We start from the raw sequence: 21,351 nt of genomic DNA on the forward strand, positions 1-21,351 counted from the left end.
GATGTTCATTACTCAGGTAGAAAAGTGATTTTTTTTTTAAAAACAAAAAACAATTAAAATCACTTTGACATCATAAAATAAACATAAGCTTCACTTTTATTCAACATTTTACAGTCTGGCAACCTCGGAAGAAATCATAGTAATTTAACCGATTACTTAGACAAATGAAGTTAATTCGATAATTTCCCACAAAAATAGGTCACGTTGTTAGGCTTCTAGAAGAACATAAAAGAAAAGTAGTTCAACGCTTTTGAAATAAGGCAAATGTGTCATTGCGCAAGAAAAAAATAGATCCATATTAAAGAATTGTGTTTTTCCACTTACAGAAACTATTCTCTTTCTTGTCAATACCGAATAGTATCGTGTAGTCTATGGCAATCGGACAATAGTCTTTTAAACATAAAACAAATGCTTGTATTTGATGTTTAAATTACTCTCTTTTGATTAATTCATTTTTTAAAAATGTAATAGTCATTGTATTCATCGTTAAACTGCTATATACTCATTGAAAACAGCGTTTTCTTACTAGACACCTGCCACGGAAAGCGCTCTTGTCCATGGTACTGAAACAGCGCTGTTCTGGGTGCTGGTCTTTCAGCTGAGCACCTGCTTCTAAACGTAGATATATTTTCCAAAATAACCGAATAAATTAGTTTAGCGTGTAAGTTAAATGTCAAACTTTTGTGTGAGTATTTTATATCGGGTGGGTGGGGGTCAGCGGCGGCCCACTCTCCATCTTGTGCTGTACATGGTTTACTATGATGATGATGTCACGGCGCAGGGTAGAGGAGGGGTGGACAATGGGCCTGTGAGCGAAAGGTAAGTCAGAATCGTTCGACAAAGCGTGTGGAAAAATGATTTTGGCAACATTTGTGCTCACATTACATGTCGATTAATGGATATATGCGTCTTGCATACAACATGAGGAGGTTTTGGACCGGTCCTGAGCGAATTATTAGAGGTTTTTAACGGTAGCGGCACAAGACTCATTCTGAAGGGGAGGTACTGTACAACACTGAAGTTAACACACAGAGCCTACAAAGAGCAAGAGGCCGCTCGCATCTCCTTGAAAAAACGTCGTTTGCTTGTGGTATTTTTTTATTTACTAATTCAGATGCTGATGTGGATAAAAATTCAATGTTTGGAAAAGGTTTGCTGGTTTGGATTTACGTTACTATTGAAGCCAAATGGACGCCGGACTTGTAATCTCTTACAGAAGAAGTGCCATTCCACCGTGTTTACATTTCTTGCACATTTTGTTTTATTTTCGCTTGCGTTCTATACGCCACAATTACGTTGTGTAAAAAGAACGATTCTACAATGGTTTTTGGATAATTGTATTTGCATTTACATTGCTGCTTTATTTTCAAGAAACCCAAGAACTTAAAAGGGCCTCTACTGCATCTATAACACAATATCCAGGCTCTCATATTACATTTTAGAGTTGAGCTTGTTTTAAAACAATATTTATAGACGAATCGGAAATGTGGAAGTTTAAAGCCAAACGGAATATTCATTGGAAGTTTGTCGATTCACACGAAGTCAGAGATACATGTACAAATACAATGTATTTTATGGGAGTGGACAAATAGTCATTAGAAACCCTTAAGCAACGCAAAAGCAGCATATGTTTCGTCTTCTGTGCGTGCGTTATCTACGAGAAGCAAAAACAATGCGAACGAACCATCTGTTTACTTCAGGCTAGGCCTATATAATACACTATTCATTTATTAGATGATCGCCTTTCTTTCTGTTTTACATTTTAATTGCTCTTTATTCATCGCTTATTCTTGTTTTAGGACCTCTGTAGGTTGGACTCTAACGTTATTGCTCTAATAATACAGTCGCAGGTCTTGTAAACATATTCTGCTAGATATTGTTTATTCTCCAGGAAAGTGACAGTGTTTTAAAGGCGGAGGGTTTGGCTGATATTAATTGAAAGGCGTGGTGTGCTAGAAGAGGTTATGCGCAGCAGCATCATGGTGCTTTTTCGAAGTAAAGGGCCTGATGCGACAAAAGAAATACTAATATTAGTCTATAGGCCTACTAAAACGTATTAGCAATTTGTGGCTAACATGCACTCCCATTGGTCCATTTCATGCATGGGCCTACTATATAGGAGTCAAACAAGGTTTTTGTATGCTGGGAGATACAATCATTTAAGAGAATGGGCCCTATTTTTTGAGATAGGGATGACTGAAACTATTTATCTCAAGTGACTTGGCATAAAAAACTCTGTCATCAACTCACCATTTTCATCTAGAAATAACATGTCAGCAAGCATGCAAATGTCCCTTATCTTTTACATGCCGTTGTCTTTGTAAGTGTCTTTGAAAGCAATATTTTGAAGAATTTATGTGTATTTATATTACTTGACTCCTAATGTATTGGAAAATAGGATACATTATTTTCAAAGATATTATGTTCCTCCCTTTTGTATCATCTTACTTTTATAGAAAGTTTTCAGCAAATGCAATAAAATCAGTTTAATTGGTTTCCATGCGAACAGACAAGGTTTGCATTGCATATTGCATCATATGCGGCAAGTGCGGTTCTCAAGGGAATTCCCTCCCCTGTTACATGTGTGACGTGACTGAGCACCAGGTGCTGCCTAAAACGTAATCAGACCACATGTAATGACGCCCTGATAAAAACAGCTGGGTCACGGCCGGATCTCTCGTCACCCAGGAAGAATAATCAACACCAGAGCCATGAAGGCACGCAGACCATGATGGACTGCTGAAAGCCCATTCAGTGACCAAAGTGCATGGGTCCTCTGGGGGCTTTTTAATGTTTGCTTCTGGATTAGGGGTGTTCATCTTTTATAGTCATCCTGTGGAAAATGACATCACAATAGTTGCGTATGAATCAGCATTACTGGCATAGATTTGCTTACTTTCTGATCTTAGAGGCTCAATTGCTCGCAAAGAATATGTGTGTTTTCTTGGTATTTTAGTTTTATTGCATATTTCAAACTAATATTACTCATAAAAATATAATAAATATATAAAATAGTTTAACTAATTACCCAAACATCAAAAATGGGAATCCACTGTCAAGACCTGCTTTAGTGTGTCACTTTTAATAAGCGGATGTTTTTTTTTCTCATGTCACTGTGTAATACATAAGTATGCACCTTTTAATATTTGGACATGTCAGACTGAAATTGTTGTCTTATCCTTTCTGTCCAACAGAGAATGAGTTCAGAGGGCAGCTGCTGAGCCAGAGGTGGACACGAGGGGACAGAGCCAGCAGCTGTGAGAACAAGAGGAGTAGGAGACTAAAAGTGAGACATTATGTGTGTTTGTGTATGTCAGAGTTGCTTCATTTTCACTGATTATCTCTTGTCTTATACTGTACCACAAAACCAAAGAAGCTAAAAGTACATTTCCCTTTCCGAAGCTCTGACATCTTTATAAGTCTGGGAGGGCCTCATTTCTTTCTTATATTTCACTTCACTTCCTCTAAGGATTGGGAGGGATGTGCATTTGAAAAAACTTATTGGATGTGTATTATTGATTGAGCTCTTTACAAGCATTTAAGAGGATAGGGGGCTACTCTGGTGTCTGTGAAATCAGACCTGCTCAGATCTGAAGACAAAAATCACAGTCTGAAGTTATAAGAGCCGGAGAGCAGTGATGTTGTATGATTTTAGAGACACATTAGAGAAACGGAGAGTGTAAATATCTAAAGACATTAATAAATACTTATTATAATCTCATAACCACTCATGTGTTTGTGTTCCAGATGAGCCAAGACGCAGATGAGAAGCGGACGAGGACACGCTCAAAAGGAATCAGAGGTGATAGCCTCTTAAAAACTCTTAAAAAAAAATAATGTTTTGAAAAATATGTTTTGTCCATTTTAGTGAATTTAATGACTGACAGAGCTTTTATCTCGTTCCTTATATCAGTTCCTCTTGAGCTTGTCGGACAAGAGTACAGGTGAGAGCTTTTATGCTTTTGTAGTGTTACTCATCATGTTTTTAAAGACCAGATGTTAGTAGGTTAATGTATATAGCTAATCAAAACCCCTGTTTTGCAGCTGCCCTACACCAGGATGTGACGGCTTAGGCCATGTCAGTGGAAAGTATGCACGACACAGAAGGTAGGTAGTAAGAATTCAGTCTCTTATAGCTGCCAATATTAAAAAAATAAAAATAAAAAGTGAGCAACTGAGTTTTTTGCCAAACCTTTTCATCCGTTCCAGTTCATTGGGCTGCCCATTAGCTAAGAAAAGAAAACTCCAGGAGGCCGAGGAGAATCAGCCAGCCCCCAAAAGGAAGCCCAACCCTCTAAAGCTGGCCATGGATGATGGGTTTAATGCAGACAGTGACACAAACAGTGAAACAGAAACAAAAGATGAGGGAGTAGAATCTGAAGAGGACACTACTGATAAAGAGATGGAAGCAAAAGAAAAAACACTTGCATCAGAAGCAATGACAGGTGGGTTAATAACCTATTAACTACAAAAAAGTTTAGTATTTTTAAAGTTATGTACCATGCAGTGCACATACTATGGTCTTTATGTATTTATGTTTTATTATATCACCCAAACTTGTCAAGAAACATAAAAAAAACATTTAGTAAATGATGGCCTTTTTTGCCATTCCCCTAGAAGAAATTTCACAAGTGGATTCAGAAGAGAAAAAGACACCTGTCAGAGAAACATCAAGTTTAGTGCCAGAGAGCGAAATTGAGAAGGAAGAAGCCAATATCGAGGCTACGTCCATCCAACAAATCACCATGGATGCTGAGGCAGAGGAGGGGCTACAGGTCACTGAAGAAATCCAGGCTCGAGAGGAAGAGGTAGAGGAGGAAGCAGAAGAGATTACAGAGGAAGAGCGTGTGACCCAGCAGCTGAAAGAGACCGACGAGCTTGTGACAACAGTTGAGGAAGAAGAGGAGGATGAGGAAGAGGAAGAGGGGGAAGAGGAGACACAATGTTTGAGCCAGAAGAACAACTCGGACCACCAGTACTTCAGTGGAGACTTTGGCAAAATCCAGACCAAAGACACTGGGGAGACAGAGAAGGAATGTGAAGATGATGATGATGATGAGGAAGAAGATGAGGAGATCCAATCCCAGGTAGAGCCTTCCTCCTTAATTGCCCCTGTCCCCGCTGCTTCAGCTCAGGAATTAGACATGATGACGCACAGCAACATCAATCTAAACCACCCTCTTGGTGAAGATGAGGAGGAGGAGGATGAAGAAGAAAGAGATGATGCTTCGGATAAAGACTCGCCCACTGTAGTCATCGAGCTGGGTTCAGAGGGAGAGGAAGAGGAAGAAGAGGAAGATGACGGAGAAGAAGAGGAGGCTGATGAAGCGGATGATGACGAGTTAGACAGCATGTCACAGAGGTCAGAGGTCACAGATGACTCAGAGACGTATGACATGACACGGGGGAACCTGGGACTTCTGGAACAGGCCATTGCACTGAAAGCCAAACAAACCGGCTGCAGTTCTGAAGAGAGCTGCTCTCCTGAGCAGCAGTGCTACCACAGCTCAGAGGAGAGGATGAGTAAGACCATGGACATCACAGCTCGTAGAGCATACTATGGCAAAGGTGACAGGAAATTGCTGCCTACCTCTTATGACCTCAGTTAAATATAGATAACATTATCATGCAGGTACAGTGTGTGTGGAGTTTAATTTGCTTTTGCCTCCTCACTCTTGGGCACAGAAGGTTCTAGATCAGAGAAGAAGGAAGTAAAGTGCCCTACTCCAGGATGTGATGGGACAGGTCATGTGACTGGATTATACCCACACCACCGCAGCCTTTCTGGGTGCCCACACAAGGACAGAATCCCTCCAGAGGGTAAGCATTGTGTTGCACTATTATTATAATATGTGAAACACACACACACACATAATATATATTAATACAAATTTAAAACACATTTACATTTATATAAATTTGTTTGTAAAAACTGTATAAAAAAATTATAAAATGTGTACATATTTTAATATATGTATATTACCGACTTTAAAGAAAAAAGTCTTTTGCTGCATTTATTTGATTAAAAATACAGTAAAAACACACATTTAATCACAATTTTAAATAACTGTTTTCTATTTATATATATATATTTAAATATAATTTATTCCTGTGATAAATATATCCTTCAAAAATCATGCCAATATGCTGATCTGGTGCTCAAGAAACATTTTTTTTTTTTATATCAATGTTCAAGAGAGCTTGTGCTACTTAATATTTTTGTGTAAACCATGATTTTTTTCAAGATTCTTTGAATAATAGAAAGTTCAAATGAACATTTATTTAAAACGTTTTTTTTTTTTAATATTATAAATGTCTTTACTGCCCATTTTGGTCATTTTAATGCATCCTTGCTGAATATAAGTATTAATTTCTTTAAAAAAACAACAACATTTGAATGGTAGTATAAATATTCTATAAGCTAATGTGTTTTTTTGGCATTAGTCTTGGCAATGCATGAGAACATACTTAAGTGTCCAACACCTGGATGCACTGGACAGGGACATGTGAACAGCAACCGTAACACACATCGCAGGTACTGCTCCATAACTATTTTAAACTTTTCAGGCGTCAATTTCTGTTCACAACAGGTTTCCCTAAAACCATGTGTTTTCTTACATTGTACACTTTTAGTCTCTCTGGCTGCCCTATTGCTGCTGCAGGGAAACAGAAAATCCATGAAAAGCAGTCACAGCCGCAGACCTCTGTCAGTGATCCTGCCAGCGGAGGCTCAAACTCTGACAGAGTTCTCAGGTGAGGTCCTCTCAGGTCCTCTTCTCAACATCCCAGCTAGATCTTTAACAGACAAAAGAGCCTGATAGGGAAACATTGTGACTAAACACTCTTTCCTCTACAGGCCGATGTGTTTTGTGAAACAGCTGGACATCCCTCAGTACGGTAGCTACAGGCCCAATGCCATGCCAGCCACTCCTCGTGCCAACCTGGCTAAGGAGCTGGAGAAGTATTCTAAGGTGTCATTCGACTATGCAAGCTTCGATGTACAGGTGTTCGGCAAGCGCATGCTTGCACCCAAGATGCCCACCAGCGAAACCTCACCTAAAGCCTTCAAATGTAAGCACCCCCTCATTCCCTTTAAAATAACAGATACAAATACAACAGATATTAATAGATAATAAATTATTGATAGCATACTGAAACACATATTATTATTATTATTACTATTATAATGAACAGCCAAACCATTCCCCAAAGCCTTGTCCCCCAGCCACAGCCTGTCAGGAGGCTACACCAAAAGCAGCTCCTCTTCCACCTCAAGTGGGTACGATTATACCCATGATGCCGAAGCCGCACACATGGCTGCCACTGCCATTCTCAACCTGTCCACCCGCTGCTGGGAGAGGCCTGAAAACCTCAGCACCAGACAGCCAGATCAGGCCAGCAAAGTGAGTTCCTCTCTGTCTGTATCTGGAAAGTTGAGTTCCATAACATCCACGTTATATATACGCTAGATTCTAATTAATGTCTTCTAAAATCTAGGACATGGACATTGAGGTGGATGAGAATGGCACACTGGACCTCAGCATGAAGAAACCCAAGAGGGAAGGTGTCAGGTCACCAGACCCATCTTCATCCTCGTCATCATCTTCTCAACACCATGGCGTCAACTCACCCCACTCCAGCCACACCTATAAACAAGAGGAGTGGGAGGGGCCTCTGGACTACACCAAGTCAAACCGACAGAAAGAGGAGGAGCCAGAGGAGGTAAATGTATATCAATTTGAGATATATTCATATAGTCTCACTTCATGGTTAAATCATGGTTAATGAATAAAAACCTTCATTCTATGAATTAAACTTTCACAGTTTTGCACCTGTTTGACTGTTATTTGTCTGTTGTGTCCAGGTTGAGTACACCACACGCTCATACGCTTCCTCTGATGGAGACGATGATGATGCCACTCAGGAGAGCACGGAGGACAGGAAATACCCTGGTGAGGTCACAACCTCCAGCTTCAAAGTCAAATTCCAGCCTAAGGACAGCAAGAAAGAGGTCTTGCTGTAAGTGTCTGCTGCAACAACAGCCTAATTTAAACACAAAACACATCTGCTAAGCCAATAAAAGAAGTCTGTAAATTTAGTGTCTTGCAAAGGTTAATAAATTACCAGAATGATTCCACAGGGATTTAATACTCTCTTTACCTCCCCTCCAGATGTCCCACCCCAGGTTGTGATGGCAGTGGACATATAACTGGGAACTATGCATCACACCGCAGGTATGCCAGAAGCTGACACAGTATTTCAACTCTGAACACAAGCCCTACTTGTGTTTTCTTTTTTTCTTTATCTGTTTTCCTCTCTGTTGAACCCTAACAGCTTCAGCTCTCTATAGCATAAACCTGTATATTGACTGCAGACAAATGCTATGTCTCTTTAATGCATTTGGGCAACTCATTTACTCATGTCTCTTTGTATGTATATATTTGCTAAAATACATACATAGAAATGACAAATCAGTGACATACTACAAAATATATATCTCTTCCATCTTCAATTAAATCTTCCTCCCTCTATTCTTTCTTCCTGGTGTTTTTCTACTGTTCTTCAGTCTCTCTGGTTGTCCCCTTGCTGATAAAAGTCTTCGGACCCTCATGGCTGCCCACACTGCTGAACTCAAGTATGTCTGTGCTCTATTTTTTCCTCTAATGAATCCTTTACCGATTACTGCTTCTACTTGACTCTACATAATACTGCTGTTACTGCAAAGCACTGTTTACTGTTCCTTTTGCTGGCTATTCTTATACTCTTGAAGCAGTAATCACTTTATATTTTCAGTGGCCAAAAATATAATTTTCTTGGACTGTGTCCTAGAGATGCATCAAACCAGCTGAGACACTGAAGGCTGAAGGCTAAATGTTTATTTAGATTATCCAGAATTGTATCTTTCTAAAGCAATGCTATGTTCACGCTAACCTGTCTTTCTCTTTGTGACCTCCAGATGCCCTACCCCAGGTTGTGATGGATCAGGACACCTCACTGGAAACTATGCTTCCCATAGAAGGTATGTTAATTAAGAGATGTTACACTGACTGAACCTACTTTCAAGATGCACTTTTGGATTCAGTGTCAAGCTTTGCAACTAGTCAAAAATATTAAACGCCGAATGTAAAAAAATAATAACATTCACACTTTCTCTATTGCAGTCTGTCTGGATGTCCACGTGCCAAGAAGGGAGGAATCAAAACCACCCCGACTAAGGATGACAAGGAAGATTCTGAGATCTTAAAGTATGTTTTTTTTTACAAAACAATCTCAACTTTTTCTGTACGAAAACTTTTGAGCACAGCCTGTATCTTTAGAGAATGCCAACCTGACTGCCAGTTCATCACTTACCTCTCTATAGGTGCCCGGTGCCGGGTTGTGACAGTCTGGGGCATATCAGTGGGAAATATGCCACCCACCGCAGTGCCTATGGGTGCCCGCTGGCAGCACGCCAGCAGAAGGAGGGCATGTTAAATGGCACTCCATTCTCCTGGAAGGCCTTCAAGACTGAGGGCCCGACCTGCCCTACGCCAGGATGTGATGGATCAGGACATGCCAACGGCAGCTTTCTCACTCATCGCAGGTACAGAGGGGACCTAGTCAAATTTACAGATAAATATTAGTATTATGGTATTAAATAGTCTTGATAAATGGCAAGCTGTGAGTGAATTAAAACTGCTATATATGCTAGATATATAATAAAACTAATTGTCTTGGAAATGCCATAGGTAAGTAATATGTTTTGAAATATTAGAAATGCCTGTTTTTGGCTTTCTGGGGTTACCGAAAGATGGTGTAATAAAAACAATAAATCTAAGACAATACATTTTTTCATATCTCTTAATCATAATGTGTTTCTACAGTCTATCAGGTTGCCCTAGAGCTTCAGCTAACAAGAAGAGAGCCAGGTTCCCAGGAGATGATTACATCAGCAAGAAATTCAGGGCAAGTGATGGTAAGATCAAATATAATTTGCTTCTCTTCTTTCATCCCCATTATGTTCATGTTGTGCTCTTCATTAACATATGCATTGTTTTTCTATTCCCTTCAGTTCTTGACAATGATGAAGACATTAAACAGCTGAACAAAGAGATCAATGAACTGAATGAGTCGAACTCTGAGATGGAAGCAGACATGGACAACCTCCATACACAGGTCTGCTTTTATTAAATGCATATTTATAAATGCATATATACACTATTATTCAAAAGTTTGAGGTTGGTAAGTTTTTTTTAGTGTTTTTGAAAGAAGTAACCAAAGCTGCATTTATTTGACCAAGAATACAACAAAAACAGTAACATTGTGAAATATTATTGCAATTTAAAAAATTTTTTTTATATATTTAAAAAAATTACATTTATTCCTGTGATCGCAAAGCTGAATTTTCAGCAGGCTTTACTCCAGTCTTCAGTGTCACGTCATATTTCTGTGAAAACCTGTGAAAGTTTCTGTGAATTATTTGATGAATAGAAAGTTCAAAAGAACAGCATATATTTGAAATAGATTTTTTTTGTAATGTAATTTTTTTTTATTTGATCAATTAATTGCATCCCTGCCAAATTTATTTCCTTCAAAATTAAAAATCTTACTGACCCCAAACTTTTGAACAGTTCACGTATCAGAAACTGTGATAAAGACAGATATGAAACAGATTCACTCTATATATGGCTGAAATGAGATCTGAGCATATAGCATTAGGTCCTTCACTGGTGGTAACTGCATGTAATAAGCTTTTTTGATAAGAAATATTTCCATAAGAAATATAATGATAATATTTACAGTACTTTAAATACAATATTACAAATGACAGTATTTTATCATCACAAAGATAGAATACACATCTTGACCGCGCAGCTGCTGTTTATTCATGCAATTCTATCCCTCAATAGATCTCATCCATGGAGAAGAACCTCAAGAGCATGGAGGAAGAGAATAAACTCATAGAGGAGAAGAATGAGGCTCTGTTCATGGAACTCTCAGGCCTGAGCCAGGCTCTTATCCGCAGCCTTGCCAACATCCGTCTACCACAGATGGTCAGTCCGCTTGCTATCTACCTTTTATGACTACGCCCAACAAGCATTGTACATTATACTTTTATGTAGCTTGCTTTTAACAAACTGTAATCTGTTGTTTACCACAGCAAGGGCCCATCACTGAGCAGAATTTTGACGCCTGCGTGGATACCCTGACCCACATGTTCACCGATAAGGAGTGCTATCAGAACCCAGAGAACCGAGCCCTACTCGAGTCGATCAACCAGGCTGTCAAAGGCATTGAGGTGTGAGCAGAGGAGCGGCAGCTGCAAGACACTGTGGGTTAAATAACCAGACTAACAACATAAAAATACTGTTTAAGGACATTCAGGTTTTGTATGTGGCACCCTCCGTAAACGCGGAACATCACGAGACCCATGGAAGTCAGAGAAATGGACCAAATTCCAATTCCAAACTATGCTGCTTAGCAATTTTGATGAGATACAAGATCCTTTGCCTCTTAAACCAAGCTGGCTCTTCTTGTTTTGGGGTATATTTTGGAGCAAACCATTTGTTACTGTTTTCTAGAGCAACTCTCACCGACACTGATCTGCCTTTTTACTTCCCTCAGTGCATGGAGGTTGCCGTGAACAATAAGTTGTGAGATTGTCGTGTGTCTGTGGAGGAGAGTCTATGTGTGTATGCGTAACAGAGTGTTTTATGTGTAATGTCCGAAGGTGAATTCACAATTAATGACCTCCCTTGACAAAATATGATTAGTATGCAGCACTGCTACATTTGATCCCTGTATGATAATGTTGTCTCATATTTGGTGTAAATGTTCTCCTGTTCCATTCAGTAATATTTATCGTATTTGAGAACATAGATATTGCACTTCCATGAATAGTTTGTAGTTCCATCGTCATGTTATTATTGTAATTATTATTATTATTATGGCTATTTAAATTGGGTCCTTGAAATGTAAGTTTAATGTATTATTTATTCATGTTAAGGGTTATTTTATTTATTTATTAATCAGTGTCTATTTATGGACTTAATTTATTTCACAAAGCAAAATTCTATACACAGCTTTTAAACAGTTATTAAGAGGAGAGACGTTGCCTTCTGCGTTGTGAAAGAGGCAATATTTTAAGAATATCGACAGCAAATTGTTTTATAAACCTTCCTATTTATTTTAAAGACAAGAGATTTATAATCTCTTTTTTTTAAGTGCAAATATTTTCTACCTAACAATTTTTATATTGTTTTTTAATATTCTTCTTTATTTAATGAGTTCTGTTTTCCATAAAAGTATTTTGACACCCTCCAGGCAGAGTGAAGTGGGTTGAACATATATGATGTATTTATTGTTATTTATTTAGCATTTAAGAACAAATTGAATGGAGATCTTGTTGCATATTTATTTTGTAAATGTCTCTGTGTTAGTGGTTGCTGCATATGGATAGTCTTTGCCCATGTTGTTGATAAAATAAATGGGAATTCTATCACCTACAACAGAGAGCATTTAATGCTGAGGGCTTCTATTGAGTTATTATGACTACATATTTACAAGCTTGTATTTGCCCCTGATCCAACAGTGATATTTTGTGAGACATTGGTCAGTCCCAATAATTTTGGATTCTCTGACATTTATTAGAGCAAAGATAAAATAGGAACCAAACACTCTCTCAGTAGGATACTTGGCTGACATCTGCTGGATACAAAATTAGTCAGTCACGATTTCTGTTCAGCTGATAAAGTCTACATAAAAACATAAGGGATGTATTTGTATTTTGTCAAGATTAATATTAATATGATATTGAATATTAATGCTTTGGATAATTTTGAAAGTTTGCATATAGTGATTATTTCCTTCAGATTTGATTTGAAATGGTCAAGGAGACCAGGCAGTTGTCACGTCTTTTAAAAGTTATAGATTTATTTTACTGTCTACATGTCGCTGAAAAACCATTAATAGGCTATTGACATGCCATGATGGCTCCTTTGTGACAACTTACCCCATATGGTGTGACATCATGCCCTGCTACAGGTCAACAATCTTTTCTTTTGTGCAACACCGGTGGAAATGTTCAATTGAGGCCCTATATATCTAAAATATATATGTGCCCATCCAATAATTAAATAGAAATAACCACATTGAGAATTATTCACCAATAAAAATGTGTTGACTGCTTCCGTTTTTTCCCCTATCCTTACCAACACCAGAGACTGCTGTGTTTATGAATATGTCATAAAAATCATGTAGTGCAGGACCCATGTGCTCCATGACCCATATTTTGTGTTTGTGTGCGTGACGTCACGGAGTCAGCTGGCGAATGTTTACATCCAGCGCTGCTCGCCGTGAACGTTTATGGGAAGAAACCGAGAGATAGAAACAACAAGAGACAGTTAACCGAATGGACAGCCTCAACGGACCATAATCAGGGTGTTTCAGGGTGCCAGACGATTCAGCTCGGTCGACTGTGAAGTCGTCGGGGTGTTTCCCGTGACGAGTTTACCCAAAACACCTCCATCCCGATTTTTCCTGTCTTTGTCTTCATTTACGTCTACTTGTTGCAGGTAAGCGCATTATATGAGTCGTGCTCGCTGTTATCTATTATAATTCTGGCGTGATAATAGAATGATAAACTATTGGTTAGTGCATTTTCACTGAGCCTAACGAGTAGTTTAGCGTGCAGAATGAACGGCAGGTCGTGATGATTAAAAATAAAGGGCTGATGTATGTTATTTCATATTTAACTGTATTTGAGTAACTACCCGGATGTTCAACAAAACACTGCACAATATGCGTGTTAGCGAATGGCGCAGCTGCATTTGAGCGCGCGGTGATTGGTGGAGCATTCCTCACATCCGCAGTTTCTACACAGCGTCTCTGGGGAAGCTTTAACGTTCCAACGGCGCAGCCCAGCGCCACCACCCGTTAACTGGACAAAAATGCTGTTTTGTTAGGACCAAAACATGTGCAGTAAGCCCCAAAATTATTTGGACATGTAAATACATTCGCATGTCATTGCATTAGATAGGAAAATATTAAATACAGTGACATTTAAAGAAATACAACACTAACACACTTCTTAAGCAAAATGCTCCTCAAAAAGAAGTCTTATGAACTTGTGAACTGAGTTTTCAGATTGATTACAAAATGTATTTGGACAAATTTTGCTTGACAGTAGGCCTAGTTAAATGCCCAGATGTATAATTAAGCAGACATGCAATCCAACATCTTTTAGAGAAGTGGTTCTCAACAAGTGGGCCACAATCTAAAGTGTTGTCTGGGACAGCAATGCATTATATGCATTTTATTTAAAAACATAAAATTCAACTAATATGATTGTGCATAGTTAGGATAGCGAAATAAATAGGCTTACCGCAACCTCAGTTTGATTTGTATGTTTAATTACTGGCTGCCAAGAGCAAGGAACAACCAAAATTCAAGAGAAATTTAACCAAACTTAAGAAAACATTTGGTGGCAGTAGGTAGTATATTTTTTTTAAAATAAATTAATACTTTTATTAAGAAAAGATGCATTAAATTGATCATAAGTGACAGAAAAAAACATTTATATTACAAAGGATTTCTATTTGACATAAATGCTATTATTTAGAAATTTCTGTTCACCAAAAAGTAAAAAAAAAAAAAAAGTAAAAATAAATAAAAACAAAAATAATAAAATAAAATAAAAAATAAATAGTACAGTTGTTTTCAACATTGATAATAATGAATGTTAAAAGTTATCTTAAATTATAAAAAAATATTTTAAATTGTAATAATATTTCATTACTGTTTTACTGTATTTTTTATTTAAAAAAATGTAGCCTTGGTGAGCATAAAATACTTTTAAGAACATTAAAAAATGATTACCGACCCCACTTTTGAATAGTAGTGTAAAAAAATTAAAGAAACTTAATTTGTAAATTTTCCTATTCAGCCTATGTCAAGTTAATAATTTAGCATATTATTTGGTCTATTAATCTCATGGTAATATTAATAAATTTCAGTTTTATATCTTACTCAGTCCTGGTACTGTGTTGGGGTGCCACTTTTCTGAAGCAAAATCAGTTCAGATCCACTGTTATAGCAAGAAACTAATGAAAGTGGTTGTTTATCAGTTCAACTTTTTTAAAGGCCTGAATCAACATGAATCAACAGTACGTTTCCAGTTTTTCATCTTTGTTTACGTGCATACTTACGTCTTTTATTTTCTTCTCTTCTGTTTTGCACCCAAAAAAGAGCTAAAATGGGAGGTGCAGTCAGTGCTGGGGAGGACAATGACGAGTTAATTGACAACCTGAAGGAGGCCCAGTACATTCGCTCAGATCTAGTTGAACATGCCTTCAGGGCCATTGATCGTGCTGACTACTATCTGGAAGAATTCCGTGACAGTGCCTACAAGGATCTGGCCTGGAGACACGGCAACATCCACCTCTCTGCGCCCTGTATCTACTCTGAGGTGATGGAGGCTTTAGACCTGCAGCCTGGCTTGTCCTTTCTTAACCTGGGCAGTGGCACAGGCTACCTCAGCACCATGGTGGGACTTACACTGGGTGAGTTCATAGAGAATATGAAGGCTTTCATTTTGCTCTGCCATTATTTACTCCCCCTATGTCGTTCCAAACCTGTATGACTTTTTCTTCTTGGGAACACAAAGTTATTTCGAAGAAAGGTAACTAAACCGTTTCTATTCTCATTGAATTCCATTGTGTTTTTTTCATACAGTGGAAATCAAAGAGAACCAAACATGTTTGGTTACCATCATTCTTCAAAATATCTTCTTTTGTGTTCAAGAAAAGAAAAATTATACAGCTTTGGAACGACATAAGGGCGAGTACATGAGGACACTTTTTTTTTTTAAATTTGCGTTTGAGTTATTAACATTGAACCCTGTTTTTTCTTTAAGTGCATTTTCTTCATATGCCATAATGCTCACTGAATTTATCTGTCATATTTCCAGGAGCATTTGGTGTGAATCATGGTGTGGAATTACATGAAGATGTTATAGAATATGCTTATCAGAAGCTGGACTTCTTCATCAAGACAAATGATAGTTTTGACAGGTGTAGTAACTTTTGGGTGTTTACTTTTATATTAATATAAACTCATTCCCTTGCTCAAAGTGTAGTGTGCAAAATGAAGTGACTGACATTGTCAATATTTTTGGTCTAGGTTTGAGTTCTGTGAGCCTTCCTTTGTGGTGGGTAACTGTCTGGAGATTGCCCCAGAAAGCAGGCAGTATGACAGGGTTTACTGTGGCGCAGGGGTCCAGAGAGAACATGAAGACTACATGAAGAAGCTGTTGAAGGTTGGGGGCATCTTAGTACTGCCTCTGGAAGAAAAGGTGAATAATTGAAAGGCAAAGCAATTTTATAGTACATCTGGTTTCAGGTAATCCAGGAGAGATTGTGTGTGAAATTTATATATGTCTATGCATTTCTAATTTGTTCTAGCTCACTAAAATTACCCGGACAGGATATAACACATGGGAGACGAGAAAGATAATTGCTGTGTCCTTCGCACCACTTGTGCTCCCTAAACACAGAGAAAATGGCAAACTGAGAGCAGTGTCTCTACGTAAGTCACCTGCTGTATTTTAAATTGTTTAATTAAATTAGATTATTGTGGCCTTTTTATTTTGGTATATTAAATTAGAAAAATACAAAATAGAAGCAATTTCACTTCTATTGGATATTTGAACAGCACTGTACACTACGGTTCAAAAGTATTAAAAAAAAATTAATTTAGCAAGAATAAAAAGTGTCAGTAAAAACTTACATTGTTACAAAATTTTTTACATTGTTATCATTCATATATGTTAGAATGCTGAAAAAATTCATATGGCTTCAACTGTTTTCAACATGATTTCTGAAAGATCATGTCATGAGTCATGATTCGTGTCACTGAAAACTGGAGTCGTAGCTGCTGAAAATTCAGCTTTGACATCACAGGAATTAATTACATTTGAAAATATTTTGAATTGTAATAATATTTTACAATATTACTGTTTTTACAGCATTTTAAATCAAATAAATGCAGCCTTTGTGAGATAAAAAAAAAATAGAAATAATAATAAATACTAGATAAAAAAAAAAATCTTACCAACCCAACTTCTGACCTGTAGTGTATATTGAGTATAATGATAATAGGATTGGTGTATATGCATAAATGCAGTCAAAAACCCCCATGTTTCATGCTGTCCAGCTGCCATGTTCGAGGTGCGGAGTCTTCAGGATCTGGCCCGCATCTCCATCCGTCACATTCTCAAGAAATCCGGGTCTGGATCCTTGCCGCTACCACGGAGAACTGGATTGAAGCGAAGAAATCCCCTTAAACAGAGACGAGAGCATCGTGACACCCCTCTTCTGACCAATAGTTATTTGTTCATGAGTCGCTTGATTCCCGGACCCATGGACAACAACAACAACCAGTCATCCACAGACAATGAGGATGAAGATGAAGACTGCAGAAGAGTTTGTGAACAACTTGAAGAGAATGAGAGAAGGAATGAGGGCAGTGTTTTGGTGATAGAGACTCCAGTAAACCTCTTAAGAGAGAGGATCCTAAGCCTGCCTTTGCCAGAGCCTCTCAAGATGTATCTTCTTTACTACAGAGAGAAGTAGATTTCTCCTTCCAGTGAATAGTCTATTCTAAACTACTCGCATCTACCTAGCACTGTCACATCAAGAATTCTCTTTTTGCATTATCCTGATAACCTTTCTCATAGAATTTCACCACTCTTTGTTCTGCCAAGTCAGGTGGCAGAGATACTTAATTTTATTTATCTATAAAGGAAAATTCCCAATGCTGGATCTGGATTCATGGTCTAGAATGCTAACCATTAATCATGGAATCAAGAAACAGTGAAAACTGATTTATTAATCTACGTTTCATGTTATTTGTGCAGTGACATTTTCAAATGGACATTAGTGGCTAACAGTTTAATAAATCATAAATGCACTGTATTCTCTTGTTTTGTGAGTTATGTAACATCTAGTTTCAGCTCTTAGGTTTACTATGAAAAGTGAAAATCAAAATATTCTTCTGGTGAATGGATTTGTAAAAAAAAAAAAAAAAAGTCTAATTGTGTGCTGAATTACACTTATATTGTGTGAAAATACAGTGGCACGTTTAAAAATGTGATCGTCCAACATAATCAGTGTCGTACAATTTCAGGGATTTTAAGATGAAAAACTATTTGAAATAGTCTTGGGTTTGTACTGTTTTCAGGGCCTTTGCATTTGCTTTTTGCTATATAGAAGTATAAAAGGTATAGTCTATAGTTGTGTAACAAGTTATAAAATGGTGCTCTGAATTGTGGTAATGCTCTGATGTGCACTTTGTCCAGTGATGTAGAATGCACTAATTGAAAAAAAAAAAAAAAAGTTTTGAATTATACATTTATATAATCTATTTCATGACCAAAATCCTTCACTTTTAAAATGATATTTTCATTATGCAAACGAAAGTGTGCATGTGGCATACAATTAACAATAAGGTGCCAAATGTAGCAAAGACTAGAGGGTCCAAATTGACTTGTAAATCAATTTACAGTATTATGGATGTATTTTGAAACAAACTCAGACCGTTGTCTCTGCAAACATTTAATGTAAAATTAAATAAATTCTAAACACTGATAAACATTGGGCTCACATGTGAGACAGATTAAATGATTAAATGCATAATTTAGATTTCTGAAAGTGCGGACCATACTGTATGCATTATTATGAGGGCTGAAGACAACAAATACTCCCTAAATGGGTGACATTAAAAGAAATATCTGCACATGCTGTGGAAACAAATACAATGATACCAATGTATCACTGTGATGATACAATGATACCTTTTTTCCCCAAACACAACTTTGGCCCACTTTACCCTCAGTTAAAAAAGATCAAATAGAGAAAATACGCTAACTTTCAGCTTTATTAGATTTGAATACTGTGCTTAACCGCCAAGTACAGACTGGACTTCACTTTGGATAAGAAAATAAAAATGGAAACAAAAAGAAGAGTGAAAGCACTTACAAAATAACAAAAATGTATTTTCTTATTTAATGATTAAAAAAATAATCTTTGCAAGACATTACACACAAAATTCTTCTAAAGCTCTCTTCACTGAGAGGAATTCAAGAGAAGAAAACAAACAGGTACGCCACCATTTTCACACTGAACTGATGACTGGTGTCAAGAAGATGAGGTAAAGATGAGGTGTTTTGTTGGGGGAAAAAAAGGCACAATTTACAATCAACCGTGCCATGTAAATTCATGTAATAATACCAATAATAATTACAACAATATCAATATTACTGTAATCATAATAATAATATTAATAATAATAATAATAACACCATAACAGCAATAGAAAAAATATGCAACAAAAATACAGACTGACTTTTTTATCTTACAAGTAATCTTCCAGCCCTATTGTATTGCCTGGCCCATCAAAAAAAAAAAAGAAAAAAAAAAAATGTCCCATTTGAACAATGCAGTGTCCTGCCTCATTCTTTGTTCAAAAGAGTCCAAGACTTCCAGTGGTATCCAACCACAGGCAAAGGGCTAGAATTTTCTGGAGTGGTCAAAGCATTTGCTCTGACCAACCGGCTCAGTTTGGAGGAGCTGCAACAAACTATCTGACAACCAGACATGACACACACAGTTTTGAGGGGCCAATGCAATCGTCATGGCAGAAAGCGCCACAGCCCTGGCACATGATCATAGCCTTAAGTCGGCAGGAACACTTGAGAGCCACTTCTTCTGCAGCGCTGTCCGCGAATGCCTGAATGCTAAGTGTAGCATTCTGGCCTCCACTGTTGTTGACGCTCACACGTGGCCTTAGCTGCAGCACACCATCGGCTAAACTGCGGGAGAACCCGTTACCGTCCACCACGGACACATTAGCTGTGTAACTGAAGCTGGATGAGGACCCTCCGTTGCCCCCACTCTGTTGTAGTTTTGGTAGCTTGCCATATAGCTGGTAAGGGAGACTGGAGGCCGATGAGGAAGGGGAGGAGGAGACAGGAGAAGTGGAGGTGTCTGCTTGGCGGCCATATGGATTTTTGACTCGTTCCTTCTTGGCCATTCTAACAAGAGACATTTCCATATTTAGCAGTCCTTCCATAGCTCCACCACCTCCATGAAAATTGTCCAGAGGCTCCTTTTTGGTTATTACAATAGAAGTATTGCCACTGTTTGGAGCAGGTGAGTTTTTGGTCAGAGCTTGTTGGCACGAAGGGCGTGAGGAGACTTCATTCTTTACTGTAGCTACAGGAGAGAGCTGTTGCTGATATGTCTGATGCTGAGGTGGTTGGGGTTTGCTCGGGCGCCAGTTAATCTTAACAGTAGGAACAACCTCCGATGGACAAAGGTCGCCATGTGGAGGTGAGGGAGCATCAGGTGTGGTTCTGCACACAGACTGGGAGAGATTGTTAGGATGCTGTTGAAAGCCAGCTGGCCTCTCCGGAGTTTCACCCCTTGGAGGAAGAGGTCCAGGGTGCTCTTTAATGACAGCCGATTCATAAACTGGAGCATTCTGAGAGTTCACATCCATTGAGATTCTAGCAGAGGAGTTTGAAGGGAGGGATGTTATGACAGGTACTGCTCCGGGGGGCACTGTACCTCCGGGTTGTTGAGAAGTGAACTGAACATTTGCGGATCTTGGGCTAGCTTCCTCAAACAAGCATGCCATTCGAGATGGAGTAGAACCCGGTGGTGAAGAACCAAAGTTCCGACCAGGTCCAGGAGACACTCGGGCGGATGGGGCTTTGTGCTGGAAGTCAGATCCACCAGTTTCTATAGATCCTCCTGACTCAGACAGGCCTCTAAAACGTGGTCCCAGATTTCTTGGAGGTTGGCGACTGGTTGAGTTACCGGCAGGGGCACCTGGAAGTCGATTAATTTCCAGCTTGCTGACTGAGTGAGGCTGGGGTAAGACCTTCTCTAAGGGTAGGCTGCCTTGAAGAAGTTGGGTGACAAGAGGGTTGTTGGCCTCTACAGAGGAAACTGGTCGAGATGAACCTTGGACTCTTCTGCCAATGGGAGGAACTGCAGAATTCTTTAAAGCAAAATCTTCGCCAGGACCTCTGCCGAGAGGTTTGGTGTCATCCTCTGTTGAGACAAACAGCTTCACTCCATTGCCATAATCATTCAGTCGTAGATTTCTACTTTGGTCCCTCTCTGCCTGTGTCAGGTAAGCTTGCACTTGGGCTTGTGAGGGCGCAGTGGCAATCTGGTTCTGAGCATGGTTTATAGCATGGCTATGAATTGGATGCTGCTTGTGGGGATGAATGATGGGCTGGTTTGGCAAACCATTAGGGAAGCGAGCCTGAATGACAGTTTGAGTATGGTTGGGGTTAGATATATGGGC

General features: G+C 38.5%; 2 protein-coding genes across 2 annotated transcripts; both read left to right on the plus strand.

The window, feature by feature from the left end:
- The first annotated feature begins 748 nt into the window (after positions 1-748).
- On the plus strand, positions 749-12,530 carry LOC107708774 (myelin transcription factor 1-like). Its single transcript, XM_016513081.1, has 24 exons — positions 749-808; positions 976-1,090; positions 3,195-3,286; positions 3,748-3,802; positions 3,914-3,944; positions 4,045-4,107; positions 4,210-4,445; positions 4,618-5,568; positions 5,686-5,820; positions 6,445-6,535; positions 6,634-6,753; positions 6,857-7,071; positions 7,213-7,403; positions 7,498-7,722; positions 7,865-8,019; positions 8,172-8,234; positions 8,567-8,635; positions 8,957-9,019; positions 9,162-9,245; positions 9,362-9,583; positions 9,864-9,955; positions 10,052-10,155; positions 10,890-11,033; positions 11,141-12,530. The coding sequence occupies exons 1-24, from the start codon at positions 749-751 to the stop codon at positions 11,282-11,284; spliced, it is 3,720 nt and encodes a 1,239-aa protein (XP_016368567.1). The 3' UTR covers positions 11,285-12,530.
- Positions 12,531-13,239: 709 nt separating this feature from the next.
- LOC107708816 (protein-L-isoaspartate O-methyltransferase domain-containing protein 2-like) lies at positions 13,240-18,372 on the plus strand. The gene is made up of 6 exons (XM_016513136.1): positions 13,240-13,553; positions 15,226-15,539; positions 15,947-16,049; positions 16,159-16,330; positions 16,440-16,563; positions 17,191-18,372. The coding sequence occupies exons 2-6, from the start codon at positions 15,233-15,235 to the stop codon at positions 17,607-17,609; spliced, it is 1,125 nt and encodes a 374-aa protein (XP_016368622.1). The 5' UTR covers positions 13,240-13,553; positions 15,226-15,232; the 3' UTR covers positions 17,610-18,372.
- Positions 18,373-21,351: the final 2,979 nt, after the last annotated feature.

This window comes from Sinocyclocheilus rhinocerous, unplaced genomic scaffold (genome assembly GCF_001515625.1).
Source record: "Sinocyclocheilus rhinocerous isolate Xijiao unplaced genomic scaffold, SAMN03320098_v1.1 scaffold1406, whole genome shotgun sequence".
NCBI classification, from domain to species: domain Eukaryota; kingdom Metazoa; phylum Chordata; class Actinopteri; order Cypriniformes; family Cyprinidae; genus Sinocyclocheilus; species Sinocyclocheilus rhinocerous.

Excerpts from the sequence above, each read along its gene's own strand:
- LOC107708816 (XM_016513136.1), top strand. The coding sequence starts at position 15,233 with ATGGGAGGTGCAGTCAGTGCTGGGGAGGACAATGACGAGTTAATTGAC. Across the intron at positions 16,050-16,158 it reads ACAAATGATAGTTTTGACAG|GTTTGAGTTCTGTGAGCCTT; the intron begins GTGTAGTAACTT and ends TTTTTGGTCTAG. Across the intron at positions 16,564-17,190 it reads ACTGAGAGCAGTGTCTCTAC|CTGCCATGTTCGAGGTGCGG; the intron begins GTAAGTCACCTG and ends CATGCTGTCCAG.
- LOC107708774 (XM_016513081.1), top strand. The coding sequence starts at position 749 with ATGGTTTACTATGATGATGATGTCACGGCGCAGGGTAGAGGAGGGGTG. Across the intron at positions 3,945-4,044 it reads CTTGTCGGACAAGAGTACAG|CTGCCCTACACCAGGATGTG; the intron begins GTGAGAGCTTTT and ends CCTGTTTTGCAG. Across the intron at positions 8,636-8,956 it reads GCCCACACTGCTGAACTCAA|ATGCCCTACCCCAGGTTGTG; the intron begins GTATGTCTGTGC and ends TGTGACCTCCAG.